Genomic DNA, 13,556 nt, shown 5'->3' on the forward strand with positions numbered 1-13,556 from the left:
CATTGTGATAAACTAAGCAATATAAAAGAATGAGAACATTGTGGAAAATGGGCAGCTTGAAAATGTTACAACCAGGAAAGCCAAGCTGCTTTATTCCCAGGGGAACATTAAGTGTTTGCTTGTAAAACTACTACACCAGTATAAGCTATTTGCAAATGACAGTTGTCAGAATGTTGGGGTAAGATCACGGGGTGACAAATCTAATCGTGCATATGCAATAGCAAGTGGTGAAGAAGAAGGAGTGAGCGAGAGAGCGAGAACACACTTTTTTCATACAATCTTCTAATTTATGTGTTCCTTTTTTAAACTAAAATAAACAGTGTAGCTATGCAAACTGTGATGTTTAGCCTTTCAGTTCCCCCCTGCTTATTTATACTGCATCACAGATGAGGGGATTACATCACGTAATTAATTGTATGTACTGTTCACACAGACTGTCACAAACACAGGTTTGCACTTTATTTAATATACATACACTGTATTTTCTGGTTACGTCCTAATGAGGGCATTTGTATTTTACAATCTAACCGGGAAGAAGTCTTAAAGAAGAGGCTACTGTTTGCTTTTGTACACATTTTGGATTATAAATAACTTTTGGATTTCTTATGCGGAAACATTTCAATACAAAACAATGGTATTATAATTTTACTGATTTAACTGTGGAGAGTTAATATGGGTATGTGTGTGTGTGTGTGTGTGTGTGTGTGTATCATTCTGTGCTAGTAAATATTAGTATGTGCATTTTGACTGGTAATTAATTTAATTAAACATAAAATGAAGTAAAGGTTACCTGTTTATAATGTACCATTATTGATTTTTATCAGCTTCATAAACTTTAGTGCTGATCTAAAAAAATGTAAGGTTTCTAATAATAAGTAATAAACTGTTCAAAATAATGTAAAGCCCACATTTCATACTTTTGTGAAGTCATTTATTCCAGATAATTATATATTTTTAAGGCATCTTTACTTTGTGTGTTGTGGTTTTAAACACATAGTGGATATTCCGAAGACAAACAGCAAAGTAATAAGTGCATATTTAAATTTAAAAAAATGTCAAACTAAGTTTGAGATGTAGGCCTATGTATTTAAAAACAAAATTTCATACAAATCTTTATTTTTCTCAGCAGCACTAAAATTTATGAAACCATGTTCCAAATCGCAGTTCTGATATCAAACACAAAAAAGCTCAATATTGCAAAGACTGGAAGTATGTACTAGAAAAATAATGAATGTTTATGAAAATAATGAAACACTGCAATCACTTATGTAAAACTTCACTGAATGTAAACATTTCTAAATACCGGATTAACAAATTGTGCTATGGCAATAAAGAACAGCTAGGACTATCGCTAGGACTATCATTTTCTTAAAGAGAATGTCACTTGCTTCTGATTTGCTAATAGCTTTTGACTCCCATTTACGTCATTGGTCAATTAATTTTGGCAACCCCAAGCTCAAACTACCTTTAAAATCACAACATGAAGGGGGTGTCGTAATCCAGCACAAACGTGCCCTGTTTCATCAAAATCAGGCCCAAAGTAGTTTATTCACATAGACCACAAAGCAATTGCATTTTACAATATGTGTTGATTCAATTAACCAGTGATTCTATTTAGTAGTTGTCACTGTTTATCTGTTGAGCATATCATCCAGTTGGACAATTTATGTAATATATATCATGATGTCTAGGCTGCTGGAGGTTATATTAACTACATGTGATGTAGGCAATTTGTTATACATTTTCTTTCAGTGTACTTTGAAAGTGAGTCAGTGTCCTACTTTTTCATGGTTATCACACAATTCTGATTTAGATGAACCTGTAAATGGGAATTTGTTATGAAATTGTGTTCCTAGTTATTTGGATGCAGGTTATGATGACATAGTATTGTATGAGAGATGCCATTTGGTTGGTTATTTACTGTACAGATGTAAACCCGATCATATGATTTTAAAACAAAAAAAAAATGCAGATCAATGTGACCTAATACACATTGCACAGTGTCAGAGTCTAAGAGACCAAGCCTGTGAAGGCTTGTTGATACCCTTGGCAGGGATAATCTTGATGTAGAATGTATTGGTGATGTTGGATACTTACTTGCCTTGGGGATTGCAAAGCCAATGCCTTCAGCAGTTCTGTCGTTCAAACCACAACTTTTCATGAATGAATGGTCTTGCTGAAAAGTATTGATTTGCCATGGGATTACTTGTTTACTGATCATTATGTATTGAAGCATTAACACAATAATCAAGCACGTGAAAATCTAAGAAAATACAGAAGGCATATACGACTATACCTTTTTATCTAAAATGATTCAATGTTGACAAAAACATTAGAAAAAAACTCAAGACACAAACTTTGTATTAGCCTCCATGCCCCCATGAAATAATTTACCACAGTAACCCTCAGAAGTCTCCTGGCTGATTTTACTACAGTAATTTCAATCATGCAAAGGCCCATTTTTTTAATCTTCTGTAAAAATGTTCTCTGTCCTTCTGTTATCAGGGCTGGGAAGAGTCTGACTCCAGTGATGTGGGTTCGCAGCGCCAGCAGCAGTTACCCCCACTGCCCCCTGGGTGGGAGGAGAAGATTGATAACCTGGGCCGGACATATTATGTCAACCATAACACCAGGACTACGCAGTGGAAAAGGCCAAGCATGGTGTAAGTTGTCTAAGAGTTAATGCCTTATAATATATAAACCTGCTCTACCGTTGACCTCGTTCAACTGCATTTTATTATATTTAGTGACATATTGGGAGGGTAAAAACAAATCCACTTTGGAAGAAAACAACAATAGTATTAATGCAGTCTAAGGAGCAGCGGGTTATATCAGAGACTGTTTATTTAATAAAAATGGACGCCATAAAGTTATATTTGCAATAATGAATGTGAGTGGATAGCCGCAAGCAGCTTCATATTTCATTTTCATATTTTCTTTAAACTGAAAATGATGTTTGCAATTACTTAAGTACTTTGTTTTTTAAGTCCAAGATGCTTTCATCAGATCAGTTCTAGCAGTCTGTCATCGATACACATAACTTAGGCTAGATCAGCACATGTCTTTTTAGATATGCGAGTCTGTGCCATCTAGTGACCTGCTGCTTTGGGGGGCTTACTAATATAAAGAGGCTTTGACTGTTCTAGCCGACATTTCATATGTTATGGCAGAAAACTAGAACTGAAGAGCAGCTTGTCAAAGTACCTTATAGAACGACTGTGTTTATAGGCATACATAGAACAACCGTGACCGGTCAATTTGACCGGTGTATTAAAAACAACATAAATATTATAATGAAAGGACAAACAATTGAATATAAGTCATAGTTTTATTCAGGAACATCATGTAAAGCATCTACACAACAAAAACTTTGTAAATAAACAGACATTTGAACAGAAATGTGTTCATATACAGACATATTACATAAAGCACAACCTCCAAAAATGGTAAAAAAAAAATGAAATAAACAAATATTTGAAAATAAATTTGTGTATATGCAGGTATATCATATACATACAAAACTGTACAACTGAAACAATGTAAATAAGTATCAAAACAATTAAAAATAAATGGGTTTATATTGCCTACATAACAAAGCGCATATACGCAACCGAAGCTATGTGTTTATACACAGACATACTATAATCGAAATGACATGAACAAACAAACATTTGAACAGAATGGGCTTCATTTTCAATCGTTTACAAAGTGAGTACTGGCACAAATCACACAGATCCTGCACTTTTCAAAATATGCAGTACACTTACCACAGACTGTCTTTGGGCTTTTGGCACAGCTATCAACAGTAACCCAGGCTTCTGGCACCAAATGGTCCACGGGCATATACTAGTGCAATGAAAGCTTCAAATTCCTCCAAGGGCATTGACCTGGAATCATCTTGTAGTTGTCGTTGAGCTTCTCCTTCAGTGTAACGTTGTATGTGGTGAAGCATATGCATGTCAATCAATAGGCGAAAAGCACTCAATGTGCTCTCATCAGTGTTGCATTTTGCATATGCCGTGGGCCTTGGAACTTCCCTCAAAATATTATGTTCACCCCTTCTATCTGTGGCATCAACACCAGGATTTATAGTGTTCCAAACAGTGCCATCATTACCAGCCATGAGTGCCAGGTGGTGCTGGCACTACCACTGAAGAAGCAGCTGCCTCAGGTGAAGTAGCAGCTGGATCAGGTGCAGGGGCTTATGCAGGTGAAATAGCTGGCATCCTCACAGGGGCTGCCACAGGACTGTTTCTTCTCCTACGGGATCTCCTGCGCCCTCGGTGTCACTGCTGCATCTTCACAAACCCAGTCTGCTTCAGAGCCAGATTCGTCATTGTCCATCTCTGCTGCATCAGAATCGTTGTTTGGTAACATTTGCAGTAATTCCAAACACTGCTTTGCAGTCCTGTGTCTTCTGAAATCCATTTTCAGTGTGTATTGGGGTAACAATGAATTTCTTAGAAAAACCGAGTGACTTGTATAGTAACCAGAGTGCAGACAGACAGCCTGGCGCTGTGAGCTGTCAAGGCTGAATAATGGGCTATCAGGAGGCTCATTGAAACAATAGAAATGTCAGAAGACCGCTCACTTGAGGAATGCAGACTGATATAATAAAACTTCAGTACATGGCGGCAAGTCCCGACTGATAAATACAAATAATACTGCAACATTTAATTGTTATAATATGTTTTATATGTATCTGTCAATTTGACCGCTCCTCGTTGGAATAGGTATGACAGTATTTTATCTCGCTAATTTTTGCAGCTACGTGATTCTTTCTTTGTCAGGGTAATTAGTACATTAGTACAGATCTGTATCTTAAACACGCGCACTGCAATTTAAATTTAAATTCCAAAAATGGTCAAAATGACTGCCTTGGGCTTTCTAGTGTTAACACAGAAAAACATAGAAAACACTAAGTAATTGTACTAACCTTGCTACAAAATTACAAAAGAAAAAATGTCAGTTGGGTTCAGGGTCACAAGTTTAGTTCTTGGATGAAAAGCTATGCGTTTCATACTGTTTACTCAGGGATGGAAATAAGACTCCTATTGCAGTTTCACCCATTCCAGGTTTTAATGTGTGCTTTATTAGCCCCAGAGTATAGGTAACAAAACCTGGTGTGTATTATTAAATGCATAGTAAAACCAGGAATGGATCAAACTGTTATACAATGGGAGTATTATTTCCATCCCTGTTGTTGTACATCCACTGAGTCATTGCAATGAGAGACATAATGTGAAGTTGTAATTGATCAGTCTCACTGGACTCAGATGCATATTGAAAGTGGCTGAGCTGTGTGAAGAAGCCAATGCGTTTTTTTTGTTCTCAGTACCCCATGAAGAAATCTGCATTTCAAGAGTAGCCCTTTGTCTGTCTTTGACTAGAACAGGCTGCGTGCCATTAAAGTAAAACACTAGAACAATACATGTTCGTGCCTAATGCTGTAAATGTCGAAGGTAAGGGGTAAAACTATAAAACAAAAGAAACTGCTCAAAAGTTAAAAAGTAATACCGTAATAAAACTTTTGTGATAGAAGGTGAGGTGAGTTTGTGAGTTCGTGTTGACGGGGGGGGGGGGGGGGGGCAACCAAAACATCCCTATCTCTGCTACAAGGCTACGTTTTTCACTTGCAGTTTCCATCATCATATAACTTTTTTAGTCCTGAGCTCTTTTATTATTATTAGAAATCATCCCTTTTTGGCTTACCAGTTTGTTTAATGCAGCACAACTTAGCAAAATATATATATAAAGTCAACCCTCTTTATACCGCCAGGTAAGGGCCATGGGCAAAAATGGGCAATAAGCGAGGGTGCCGTTATAGTAAGGGTCAAAAAAAAAAAACCACACACACAAACAACCTTCTATGTTTGCAATAAATCCAAACGTTTTATTTTTTTTAGTTATACAGTTATCTCCAGTCCATTTTAATAAAACATCTTTTTTAAAAAAACTACAGTACTAGTTCTTAACACAACAGTAGGTTTACTAGTAAAGTTTGATCATTTATTATTTTATTTATTTCTTAGCAGATGCCCTTATCCAGGGCGACTTACAATTGTTACAAGATATCACATTATTTTTACATACAATTACATTATTTTTACATACAATTATCCATTTATACAGTTGGGTTTTTACTGGAGCAGTCTAGGTTAAATTACCTTGCTCAAGGGTACAGCAGCAGTGTCTCCCACCTGGGATTGAACCCACGACCCTCCGGTCAAGAGTCCAGAGCCCTAACCACCACTCCACACTGCTGACCTCATCTTTTCCCATTGTATGAAACATACATGGTTACTTTTGAGGAACACTTTATAGTTAAAAATAAATAAATAAATAAATAAATAAATAAAAATAAACACTCATTTAGTGTCAAATCACCCAAATAACAATTCCATAAAAACAAAAAAGCGTACCTTTTTTTTTTTTTTTTTTTTTTTTTTACTGCACTGGTCATTTGAACTTTACTGTTTGTGGCACGACTGTAAGTCTGCTGAATACTATCCCCCATTGAACAATGCCATCTATTTATTTCACAAAGCAATTTAAGCTCAACAGCATTCTTTTTTAAGCAGTTAAAAAAAAAAGTTGAGTATGTACAGGCAAACACTTTAAACGAAAAGTAAAAAAAAAAAAAACATTATTCTGCTGTTTACAAAACTGATGCTTTAGTTTGTCAGCCTTCATTTGTGCAAAATTTGCACGTAAACAAACAAACCTCTTACCATACCTTTTTTTTTTTATAACATTTACTGTGTTTATAAAAGTCAATTATTTCAGACTGTGTCAAGCCTTTTCAGGTTAAACAAATCGACCCGTTCCATAAGCCGTTTGTTTTTATTCAGAATGCCTCCAATTGCCCTTCGATTAACAGTGTATGCCTCACTTAGGCGAGAAAACATTTGCCATGTCTTGCTGACTTGCTTTCTTATTTTCAGATGCATACATGCAGATTTGTTTCTTTTGCTCTGGTGTTAAATGTAGGGTCGACTCGCCATTTTGTACTTTCTGTTTTGCTTTGGGAGTGGGAGTGTTGATGACATTGGTATGAATGTTCAGTTAACAATGAATTAGGAAAGCGAGTCAAAGGTTAACTGCATAACTTTGTTATTTTAATTGGCCTTGATTATTTCGCTGGTGCTACAATGAGGGAAACTACAATGCTTATATTTACGTTTGCTTGGCTTGGGAAACGGGTGCCGGACAGCGGGGGTGGCGATATAACAGGTACAGATAGCACTGTTTTTATATTGGTGACATTTTTTCAGAGAGAATAGCTGGTGGTATGCAAGGGTTGCGTTATAAAGGGAGGCGGTGTGACACGGGACAACTGTATATATAATATTTCCCAAATTATGTTTTTGCACATAACATTTTACAGGAAACGCCTATAGAGCTGATGTTTACAACATGGGAAAATTATTCTTAAAAAAATAAATTAAGCTCTTGTCCAAAAATGTAAATACAATTTCAATCCATAAAGGTGAACATATTTAGGTATTCCTAATCAATATTCATTTCTAACAGAGACCTGTCCTATTATAAATAATGTGACCCAGTTTCGAGGCTTGGCACTGCCAACTGGTATTACAGAGTAAAGCCTAACACTCTGCAGGATCATTAAAATCTAATTGTTTTGTTTTGCACAGAGATTTGGTCTCTGAGATGGAGAATGACAACAATATCAGACAGATCAACCAGGAGGCTCAACGGGTGTTTCGCTCAAGAAGACACATCAGTGAAGACCTGGAGCACGAGCAAGTTGAAACCAGAGATATGGATGATGTAAGTAAACTTGTGAGATCGGAGGACGCTCACACACAGTGAGGAGAAAAAACATAATTCCCCAAATTGGGGGAAAAAATAAATAAAAAAGAATTGGTCACTAAATAAAAAAATAAAATAAATACAAAAAAAAAACCTAGTCTGCTAGTATACACTTTGCTTTAGAGGCGCTTGCTTCTCTGATGTGTGGTTCCTGTATTCTATTACAAGAAACCTTTCCCACTTCAGTAAAGAAATACTTCCCACACTCTGAAAGGACCATTATGGGGAAATTGAAGGGATAAGAAACCAATGTGTATTGTCTGAGATGGGAGACAGGTTTTTTACATTGTTCTTTACAATTTTTTGGCAAATAATATACATAACTAACCGGTGGATCAACATTGCAACAAAGAGTGTCCCTAGACAAGGTTTAATTTGCAGAAAGATCTTCACAGCAGGCGTGGCTCAACATTGGAGGACCTGGTCTTGAAAGAAAATGATGATGTTTTTAATAGTGATTGTTCAGAATATCTCCAAAAAGTTTCAGAAATGTATGTATTGGTCAAGTTAAGATTAAGATTAAATAATACAAAAATAAGTTTTACAATGAAAGATGCCATTTGGTTGGTTATGTACTATACTGTACTGTATAAACCAGATCATATGATTTTGAAAGTAAAAAAAAACAACGCAGGTTGATGTGACATAATACACATTGCACAGTGAAGTGACCAAGCTTGTGAAGGCTTTTTGATACCTTTGGCAGGGATAACCTTAGGAAATAAATACATATTTTTTTCTAACAGTTTAGAATATTTTTAAACCAGTAATACAGTACATATATCTAAACTAGTCTTAATAATGGAATGAAATAGATGCACTGTATCTGTTGAACTGAATTACTTTACCACGGGATTTTAAAGCAGATCTATTGTTAGTAGTCATACAGTATACTTTCTTCAAGACAAAGGCAAGGCACTCACTGTAATGAGCATCTGAAGCATGCTTTTAGCATAATAGTGCTGCATCCAATAGATACACTTGGCTCATCACACTTACTGTAATTGGCTGTTAGTGAAAATCTGGCCATCTGGCTTTCACACAGATTTGAAAAATCAAGGAAAAAAAAAAGATATTTTCCTATAATGATTCTTTGTGACATTCAGTATAACATAGAGTTATAAAGTAAAAGATATAAAGTAGTGGTATCGCAAAGTACTGTACAGTACATAGCAGAAAAAAGAACAACCCACAATACATTTGTATAGCATGTCACACTTACAACTGCCACAGTCAGACCATTTAAATAACAGTATACACATAATAATACAAAAGCAGCAATTTTAAAGTTACATTAAAACCCACTAAGAAAAGAAAGCCATTTTATAAAAGTGTGTTTTTAGTCTTGACTTGACAACTGTAACGGTCCCAGCTTCCCTGACAAACGAAGGCAGAGCATTCCATAATTTAGGAGCGCTACAAGAAAAAGCCCTTCTTCCCGTGTTGCTTTTGTTGACCCTAGGAATAACCAGCTGCCCCACATCCTGTGATCTCAGAGTGTGGTTTGAAAGAAACGGGGTCGGTAACTCCTGCAAATAACTAGGTGCTAATCCATTCATCGATATCGAACAATATCAATATCATAGCAACATTGGTGACCATAATAATCATTTTTGTAGTGACCCAAATTGTATTATTTTAGTTAATTTTTTTAGTTGTTGTTGCACAGCTTCCAAATTCAACTTAAAAAATCAATATATTTCCTTTTCATGCCATGTTATTACTACTGACTGTAGTAGCTGTGCAAGTGTACTACAGTGGTGATGGCTGACATGGTACAGTGTTAACATATCTGCACTGGGTAGCATACCGTACCTATCCACATCCCCTTTAGGCTATTACATTTTCTACATCTTAAACTCCAATTATGTAACCTAAATTTCGGTCCCTTAGTACCATATAACAATTGCTAAGTTCCTATAATAGCTACCTGTCTTCTGTATATATTTGTATTTCTTTCATTGATTTCCAGTAAGTGAAAACAGTTTGTTCTAGCTTGTTCCCATGAGGAAAATATTGCCACAAAAAGTTTCAGGTTTGAAGTACTGGGACATTTGTTATGTGGATTCATAATTCAATATATCAATTCTTTTTTTTAGCAGAGTTCTGTCTGTGTTACAACTGGCACGCACAAGACATTTGTATTGCATGCCATAAGCAATTTTTTATACTGCCGAGATAATGTATCTGGAGTTTTAGTTTGAGCGAGAGTGAGTTGTTTGGCTTTGAGTTAGTACAGTTTGTGACTACAGCTTTAATTTACCCAGATTGAGAATCTAAGAGTACATATTGGGTAAGTATGATGAGTAGTTGATGAGCTTCAGTTCGTAACCGGAGCAGGGGGTGTCTGTCTTCACCTCTTTCTGGTTAGGGGTGGAAGTAGAAAGATCCCCATAGTTGCCTATCTTAATGCATTTGCAAAGGTGTTTTGCTAAGGGTTAGTGGTTCCATACAGTCAACCCTCTTATACCGCCGGGTAAGGGCCATGGGCAAAAACGGGCAATAAGCGAGTGTGGCGTTATAGTGAGGGTCAAAACACACACACACACACACACACAACCTACTATGTTTGAAAATAAATTCAAAACATTTACATTTTTTAGTTATACAATTACAGTATCTCCAGGCCATTTCAATAAAACATGAATCTTTTTTAAAACTACAGTACTAGTTCTTAACACAACAGTAGGTTCCATCTGTATGAAACATACATGGTTACTTTTGAGGAACAGTTTATACTTTAAATAAATAAATAAATAAATAAATAAATAAATAAATAAATAAATAAACACTTATTTAGTGTCAAATCACCCAAACAACAATTCCATAAAAACAAAAAAGCGTACCATTTATTTATTTATTTATTTATTTATTTATTTATTTATTTATTTATTTATTTATGTATGTATGTATGTATGTATTTATTTATTTTTTAACTGTACTGGTCATTTGAACTTCACTGTTTGTGGCACGACTGTAAGCCTGCTGAATACTATCCCACATTGAACAATGCTGTCTATTTATTTCACAAAGCAATTTAAGCTCAAGTGGACAGCGGGGTGGCGATTTAACGGGTAAAAATAGCACTGATTTTATATTGGTGTCATTTGTTCAGAGAGAATAGCTGGCGGTATGCAAGGGTGGCGTTTTAAAGAGGGGGGGGGGCAGTGTAATGCAGGACAACTGTAACTGCATTCTACTCTTTAGTTGAATAAAACCGTCTTTGTGGAATAATTAGTTGCATAAAAAGGATACTAAATGTTTATTTTACTACTGAGAAGCCAAGATGCATAAAAATAATTAGGATTTTTAAATATGGTCGATAATTCCACTTTTTAATAGAATTGACTTTGGTTTCAGCTTCTTTTTTGTAAACTGTGCCATCTAGTGTTTTTGTTGTAAAAGCAAATCTCAAACAGCATTGTTTTTTGAGTGCTGCTGTAGTTTGCATACATTTCTTAGGGGGAAAAATAATTTAAGTACAATAATGCACATAAAATGTACAACATCAGCTTCTTAAACGACATGATAAATCACGTATGAGAAATCAACCAATCGCAGTGCAGTATTTGCCAAAATTCCAGTACCTCTTATCCTCTGTACAGATGTCACCCTGTGACAATACAAATTCCAATGTTAAAAAAAAATAAAGACTACAAAATAAAATAAAAACACACACACATACCCGGTACCTTTTGTTATTTCTTATAATTTTGATGAACTTGACACCATCGCTACAAACTTTTAAAAAACATGTTTCTCCAGCAGCGCTTTTGTTTTTGTTAAATAATATTGTTGATTTTGGACTGAACCATTTCACGAGCGGAATGGTTTAAAGCTATTCCTGAGTACAGTCGTCATTCGTGTGATTTATAATAGGTTGATACGTTGTGTGTAGGGCATCTCTTATTGTATAAGAAATGTCTTTTTGCACAGTTTGAGCAGTCACAACTCTCACCTCTTACCCCTCACCCAAACTGCACGAGATGACATTTCTTACACATTGAGACACCCTACACATGACATATTAACTAATAGAATAAACACCTAAAAATGGATTTCTGATTACTGGTTTGGTGTATTATAATAGTTGTGTTTTTTCTGTTTCAGTCCTGGGACACGATCTCTGAGGAGACCAGCTTTTCAGCAAACCAGTCTGATCCTCCCCCCGCCTCCCCGACCAGCGCCCCTCAGACGAGCCCCCAAGAGTTCTCTGAGGAGCTCAGCCGCAGACTTCAGCTCTCTCCCGGCGCCAATGGAGAGCACCTTGTCCCTGCAGTGGTACGTCACTCCAAAGCTGCAGTGGACTTTATTCCTGTGCTGTTTTGTGATATGGTATTGCCTCATAAATCTAGTCTGCGTGAATCTGTGACTCAGAATTTCAGATGGTATTAAATTGCAATTTTCATTAAAAAAAAATGTGTTATTACATTTGCTTGAAAACTATTTAAAGCATAACACTGTGTACCCTTTTTTTGATGAAACGCTGTAAAACACAAACATAATTATAAAGTGCTTTATGTTGGATTGTGTAGTCTGGATTATCTTGTGATTTTGAAGGGAGTTTAGGCATCAAAAGTGTCTATATTAATAAAATCCAAATTCCAAAATAAAATATTGACTTCAGATAATAAATAAGTAGTGGAAGCAGCGTCCCACCGAAAAAAAATAACTCAGAGATATTTTTTGTATGCTACACAAAACACCAGTAAGATCTAACCAAGGTCCCCCCATTTGCCAACTGCATACAATGCCTACTGTACGACAGATCAGTGGGGCAATAAAATTACATACCTTTGTGTACTGCATCCATCGTTATAAATATACTTATGTGCTAATACAATAAATAAATCGTAAGGGTAAACTTTTCACAGTATCACTAAAGTTGAGATATAAGTCACGTCTTTCCAGTACGGCTTTTAGAAAGTGACATTGTGCATACATGGGTATCCAATAGGAGGTGCCAGCTCTCTCAAAAATAAATATAGTGACCTCATCCTCTGTTTAGTAGTACTGTAGTAAGATAAACAGCTAAAACAATATATTGTTACATTTGTATTGCAGGAAGTGCTACTGCATAAGTGTTACTGAAATCTGTAATGAGCTAAACGTTTAGGAATGTGGAAAATAAGATCACATTTAAAAAAAAAAAAAACTTAATCATAAATAGTAGTAGCCGTTTACAGCCCTATTGATTCGATTTAGAACTCCTGGAGTTTACAGTCTTATTATGTAGAGCTGTAAGATTATAAGGTTTGTACATACAGGTTGCAAGGGCACCTTAACTGACTTCACCACAGCACACAAACTGGCAGTTTAGACCCAATTTCAAGATATTACTGATGAAGACAGAGATGTGTTTGTTGAAAATCAGGAAAATGCTGCCACAAGAAAAAAGACATTGAGTGATATAAATTTACTAAAAGCGTACCTGAAAGAAAATCTGTATACTGGGAAGCATAGACAGGTATTTAACATGACACAAATATGAAAGTTCAGTTTACTATGGTAACCAAACAGACTTCACAAAAACAAAAAAGTTTTGTGGCAAAACAAAAACAAGGGAAGGGAAATGGCCATATGTGCTACTTTTTCAAGGTATTATAAACTAATTATAACAAATAATGTGCACCACAGTGTATATAATAAGCCTATAATCGTATTGAGGACTTCTGGTGGCAAGATAAATACCGAGACCAAGCATCGGTACAATTACAAGCTTG

General features: G+C 35.8%; 1 protein-coding gene across 16 annotated transcripts in view; it reads left to right on the top strand.

Annotated features, from left to right (window-relative positions):
• LOC117408684 (E3 ubiquitin-protein ligase NEDD4-like) overlaps positions 1 to 13,556 on the top strand; it is a 150,670-nt gene that overhangs the window by 118,043 nt on the left and 19,071 nt on the right. For all 16 annotated transcript variants that reach the window (XM_058995485.1, XM_058995493.1, XM_058995509.1 and 13 more), the window contains 3 exons: positions 2,506 to 2,663; positions 7,656 to 7,791; positions 11,944 to 12,114. In XM_058995485.1, coding sequence (XP_058851468.1) covers positions 2,506 to 2,663; positions 7,656 to 7,791; positions 11,944 to 12,114 — 465 coding nt within the window. The remainder of the gene's footprint in view (positions 1 to 2,505; positions 2,664 to 7,655; positions 7,792 to 11,943; positions 12,115 to 13,556) is intronic.

This window comes from Acipenser ruthenus, chromosome 2 (genome assembly GCF_902713425.1).
Source record: "Acipenser ruthenus chromosome 2, fAciRut3.2 maternal haplotype, whole genome shotgun sequence".
NCBI classification, from domain to species: domain Eukaryota; kingdom Metazoa; phylum Chordata; class Actinopteri; order Acipenseriformes; family Acipenseridae; genus Acipenser; species Acipenser ruthenus.